Source organism: Epinephelus fuscoguttatus, linkage group LG11 (genome assembly GCF_011397635.1).
Source record: "Epinephelus fuscoguttatus linkage group LG11, E.fuscoguttatus.final_Chr_v1".
Taxonomy (NCBI): domain Eukaryota; kingdom Metazoa; phylum Chordata; class Actinopteri; order Perciformes; family Serranidae; genus Epinephelus; species Epinephelus fuscoguttatus.
Window position 1 is genome coordinate 4,506,741 of NC_064762.1, and position 6,000 is coordinate 4,512,740.

Genomic DNA, 6,000 nt, shown 5'->3' on the forward strand with positions numbered 1-6,000 from the left:
TTTTTTAAGGTGGATATTTTAAGATATTTTAAGCTCCACTCTGCACTGTATGTTGTCCAATGATGTTTGTTATTTGTCTCATTATGTGTTGTGTATGCACTGACATTTTTACATAAATGAAGTTCCTAACGGATACATGAAGACTTTTACTGATTTGATAGGATAAAAACAACAAGTGAAAATAAGTGATATGAATAAGAGTACATAATATTTTTAATTAAAATAACAAGTCATGGGCTAGTAACAATGCCATATAAGTTTACGATCAGCTACAAAGGATGTTCTCATGCACTGTTTGTACATATGCCTCCAAGCGTAATGCATCGCAGTTGGTAAAGACCCTTTTAGGGCGATGTCACAATGACGTGAGTTTATTAGCTGGAGGCAAAACCTGCCTCTCCACCACAGGGCTGTAGGCTACATAGGAGTCTAAAAATGTCTTGTTGTGTTATTGGGAGCCAGAATAGACATCTATGGATAAATGTGATACGATGAAAGGACTTGACAGATAGCCTGGAAATCCAGACCCAAATCTAGAAAGATTTAGGGTCTGGCTATGAGTAATGCAAATGGCCCAACTCGAGGGGCGGCACCAAGCATGCATTTGAAAATATCCCTGCACACAATTGGATAACACTACGACCAATCAGAACAATTCACGGGGTGACGTATCCAGAGATTAGCTACCAGCGGAGCTAACAGGTAGATTAGACTCTTGCTGTATCCGCTCGGCAAAACAGCAAAAACGTCCTTCCTGCAAAGGAAAGATTCGAGCGCCGTCTTCTGTTCCTCTTTTAGAGCCAAGTCTAACTTGTTCATTGTAGCGGCCAAAGCCGTTTCAAACAACTGGTGTTCATCCGTAGCCATCTTGCAATGTTTACTGACTGATTCCGGACTTCGTCGTCACAGTGCTGTCGTCATCTGTTTAGCTCGCCTCTGGCCCGCCTATATCAGATACACCAATGTGATTGGTGCAGCTCGGCTCCAAGGGCATGGGTAATGAGCATCATTACTGATTACTGGAGTGACTCGCTGAGCAAATTCAAATTGTGCTCTCGCGAGAATTCTGGATTTCCAGGGTTCTGGATGGAGGCAATCATCAGAGATACTCGCATGTGAAACGCACACTTCATATCAGGTTAGGGAAAAAGTATTTCCTGTTGTAGGATAACGTTATGTGTATTAAGGGTGATCATATATCGTATAAGGGTTATGGTCACTGAAAGCACCCAATCTACCCATTTGATGTTACTCAGCCATTCTGTGTATTCCTGTGCAGATTCAATGTTGTGCAAGACACAGCCCTAAATTACTCCAGTGTATGGCATGTAAAAGCTGAATGACGACAAACATTTAAACAATGACGGCAATTTTATAGTTTTCACATTTGTTTTTTTGTGTTGTTGTTCTTATTACAAACCAACATGTCAAATATGGTCCCAGTTGTTCTTCTACTTTCAAACTCATTGCTGACATGTATTTGTGTTTGTGTGTGTTTCCTCACAGGATGAACGAGGAGCAGATAGCTACAGTGTGTTTGTCGGTGCTGAGGGCTCTGTCCTACCTGCACACACAGGGCGTCATCCACCGCGACATTAAGAGCGACTCCATTCTCCTGACCAGTGATGGCAGGGTAAGTACACGTGATGGGAGTGTGTGTTTCTCTGTCTCTTAGTTTGTTTAGATATATTATTCATTCACACTCCTCCCTTTGGCATGTTATTAAACCCAGAGATCCCCGTTCAAACAGATCTTACTGATACAGCAGGTATTAATAGCCAGTGCTACTACCCCTGTTTCTGTCACTGGTGATTTCATTATAACACACACACTCTCACACACTCACTGACCTTCTCCATGGGTGCCACTCCCGCCACTTGTCAACAGCCAGTGCCAGAAACTCATCATCATCAATTACCACCCGTGCCCCAGTAATTAAATCCTGCCTAATGCCTCCTAATGAGCTGATAAGACGTGATTAATTGAAGGCTAATTAACCACTAATACAGGAGATTAGTGTCTTCTATGAAAGCTCTTCATCACAATGGGTCAGTGCACTTCCTGACATCAAACACAGAGGTTCTGAACTAATACAGTCTCTACTACACACCTACATGGTGGAGAGTGGAACCTGAAGGCAGCATGGTGTGTTTGTGTTCGCAGATCAAGCTATCAGACTTTGGCTTTTGTGCCCAAGTTTCCAAAGAGGTGCCCAAGAGGAAGTCCCTCGTTGGCACACCCTACTGGATGGCACCAGAGGTCATCTCCAGACTACCTTATGGGACTGAGGTGAGGACAACACACACGTGGATTAACACTGAGAGACTTCCCAGTATACTGAGTGATTGTACACTCTGTGTTTTACTGTGCTGAGCTCCAGTACAGAGACTGAATGTGTTTGTGTGTTTCCAGGTGGATATCTGGTCTTTAGGCATCATGGTGATTGAGATGGTGGACGGAGAGCCCCCCTACTTTAATGAACCCCCTCTGCAGGCCATGAGGAGGATACGAGACAACCTGCCCCCTCGGCTAAAAGAGTCGCACAAGGTATTAAAAACTTGTGTCATGACTGTTTTCTGAGATGTTAAAGTACATAAAAATAGTTTATTTTTTTTAAAATATTTGTCCATACCTATGATGTCTAGACATTAACAGATGGCTGTATGTCTGGTCACTTACGCTGCAGATACACCACACTAACTAACCCCTTCTTAAAGAAATATGTAGTCATTTGTGACCTGACCTACTGTAGAAGGACAGGTCACAAACAGAATTCATATCTCAGTGATTGTTTCCTACTGAAGTGCTACCAGTTTTGTTCTGTATTAAGGGGATAGTTCAGATTTTTTGAAGTGGGTTTGTATGAGGCACTTATCTATAGTCTGTGTATTACCTACAGTAGGTGTCAGTTTGCACATCCCCCGTTTGGAGAAGCAGGCAGGAGTACCAACACAGAACCTAAGAAATGTACTGCTGTGGACGAGGGCAGCAGTAGTTTAATTATGATAATAGTAATAATGATAATGATAATAATAAACTTTATTTATATAGCGCAGTTACAAAGTTCTTTACAAAACCAAATAAAAGACAAAGCAAATTAAACAATTTAATAAATAAAGGAAAATAAATAGATCTGAGTATCATCTGCATACAAGTGGAAACTGATATTATGTAAAAGATGGCCAAGAGGGAGCACGTAAACTGAAAAGCAAATCGGACCTAGCACTGATCCCTGGGGCACCCCACAGTGGACAGCTTTTGAACCAGACCTGGCGTCGGCAATACCCACACAAGAACACCTGTCTGTTAGGTGAACCATTGTAGAGCCGTGCCGTTGATACCTACCCAGGTTTGGAGATGGTCCGAAAGGATGTCATGGTCAATGGTATCGAATGCGGCATATATGATTTAGTGTATGCTGTAGACCAGCAGCTCTAGTGTTCTGAGAGGCAAAATTACTGTTTTTCCCAAAAGAGTCTGGCTGTGAAGAGAGTTTAGATAAACTTTCTGTTCAGTTTCCCACCGAAAAGGGTCGTGTGAAAGCAAGATAAATTGTTGAAAATATTCTAAATATAGCATATAGTTATACTGATAATGTGATATTTAGGTGGATACGTCACATTTGGCAGTGCATTGCTTAGCTTCCGTGTCTGTACTCCAGCCTGCTTCTCCAAACTGGAGGTGTGCCAACCGCAATTTATTGTAGGTAATACACCGACTATGGATTAGTACCTCATACAGCCCCACTTCAAAAAATCCAAACTATCTCTTTATCTGAGATCTGTCTTGTGTTAGTAGTAAACTTCTCTTACAATCAATAGTCATGGATTAAATAAAGGACTAAATCATTTCTTTACGTCTCCAGGTGTCCTCTGTGCTGCGCTCCTTCCTGGACCTGATGCTGGTGAGGGAGCCCTCGCAGAGAGCCACGGCCCAGGAACTCCTCCAGCACCCCTTCCTCAAGATGTCTGGCCCTCCTTCCTGCATCGTCCCCCTCATGAGACACTATCGCCACCGCTGACCTGCCAGCCCCAGACCCCTGCCCTCCTCCACACTAAAAACACACACATACACACACTACCAGGGTGGCACTGCCCTCACCCAGCCAAAACACCCCACCGCTTGGTGGCACGCCACTAACACTCACACCTGTAACCGTGACGTAGATTTAGCTAGAGGAATATCTAAGAAACTACATTTTAAAAAAACACATGACAGAGAAAAGAAGAAAAAAAATCGTCTATCATTTTGAAACTATGAACTGGAGTAGAAGAGCGCACCGTGCCAGAGGAACTCAGTAGAAACATGTGGGCCGGCTCGCCCTGCTGCAGTCTTCTCTCTTCCAGTTCCATGTAGAGTTGTAGTAGCCATCAGCAGGACTCTTCAGAAGGGTGTGGTGAGCTGACGTGGTGGAGGGACCTTGGGGCCCGGCGCTCTGCTCCACACTGGAGCAGCAGAGGGCAGAACAATCAGCTGCGTGCAGAGAGGCGTCTTTGACTGGTGATGACTGTTGACTGTGCCGTTGGTCCGTCTGAAGGACAGTGCTGCTGCTGCTCAGCTGGTCAAACAGAGACAAGCTCTCTTGTATCTCTCTTCTCACACACTAACAGTGAAAATGTATTTTAGAGAAACTTGTAAGTTTTTCTGTACAGTTTTGATAATTTGCAGTATTTTATCGTGTCGTAACCATTGTGATATGAGCAGTATTAAATAGAGTTTCTGCAGAGATCTTTCCTACTGTTTATAATCCAGTTTTTGCTTAAAGATATAAGAGATATCCCAAATAAACCCACCTAAACCTAACTGTTACTAAAAATACTAAATATATTTATTATCTTACATTTGTAGACAGAACTTCCATTAAATGTTGGAAAAAAGGGTAATGTCAGAATTTTGTATAACGTTTTAAAGTATTTATTTATTTATTGGAATTTATTTTTTGGTAGTGTGGCCTTTTTTTGTTTATTTTGTTTTCTTTTTTTGTTGGGTTTTGATTTTACATTTCTAAAAGCGCATCACAGGCAGTGCTATCAGTTGTTTTATCATCCGAGCAATACCCCAAACCTATTTATGAAGCCCTGTATTTATGATACTGTAATTACACCATGCATTTAAATGTAGCACAGATGGAGTGGATTTGACGGGAAAAAAAAAGACTCGATGCAGACCTGTTTTCTTTTATATTAGGAGTCTCATCCTGTTTGTCTAAATGCTAAGAGGCGTCCATCCAAGACGCCTGCCTCCCGCGCAGATTTTAGGATGCTGATAAAAGGTCTGGTTTTCTACTCACATCCTCACTGTCATCATCTCACTCCTTATCCCACCTCAGTCAGACACACTACTCGCTATCACTGGAACTGTGCTGCCATTCTCATCTCTGGTCGGACCGGGAGAACAGTGTAATCCTCCTCCCCGCATCGTTTTTACCCATCATTCACTGTGATATGTAAATATGACTGTGTGAGTGTGTGTTTGTGTGTTGTGTATGTCAAAGAGCAAAAGAGCGTGTTTATCTCTGTACAACATCTGAAAGTGTGTGCGCGTGTGTGTGTGCTGCTGGCTAATCCTTGACAATGTGTCAAGACTTGAATGAGTAACACTTATCTGTGGTGTTGGCTTGTACAGTGATATTGCATGTTTGTTATCAGTGAAGCTGGTTTCAATTAAAAAACGCCCATAAAAACATTGAGATGTGTTGCATGGATTTTTCCTTCATCCCCCTCTCTCTGCAGTCTCCTCTTCTTCCTCTTCTTCTCTCTGTGTCTCATATCAAGCAGAGATTTTTTTTAAACAGCACACTGTCAGATTATTCAAGGGAGTTCCTTTCAGTCATCAACTGTTTATTTTCTCTTTGTTGTTTGGGTCTTCCATATTCTCTAAATTCAACATTTCCAACTATTTCACCCTAACTTCACCTCCGAAGACAGAAGCAGAAAGACACATCCATGGATCGGCAGAATATATGAGGTTATTTCTCTTTCTTTCCTCTAAGCCATTTCC

At 42.3% G+C, this 6,000-nt stretch overlaps 1 protein-coding gene across 3 annotated transcripts in view; it reads left to right on the top strand.

The window, feature by feature from the left end:
• pak5 (p21 protein (Cdc42/Rac)-activated kinase 5) overlaps window positions 1-5,671 on the top strand; it is a 124,532-nt gene extending 118,861 nt beyond the window's left edge. For all 3 annotated transcript variants that reach the window (XM_049590479.1, XM_049590477.1, XM_049590478.1), the window contains 4 exons: window positions 1,507-1,633; window positions 2,164-2,289; window positions 2,413-2,547; window positions 3,866-5,671. In XM_049590479.1, coding sequence (XP_049446436.1) covers window positions 1,507-1,633; window positions 2,164-2,289; window positions 2,413-2,547; window positions 3,866-4,021 — 544 coding nt within the window. In that variant the 3' untranslated portion in view covers window positions 4,022-5,671. The remainder of the gene's footprint in view (window positions 1-1,506; window positions 1,634-2,163; window positions 2,290-2,412; window positions 2,548-3,865) is intronic.
• The last annotated feature ends 329 nt before the right edge of the window (window positions 5,672-6,000 follow it).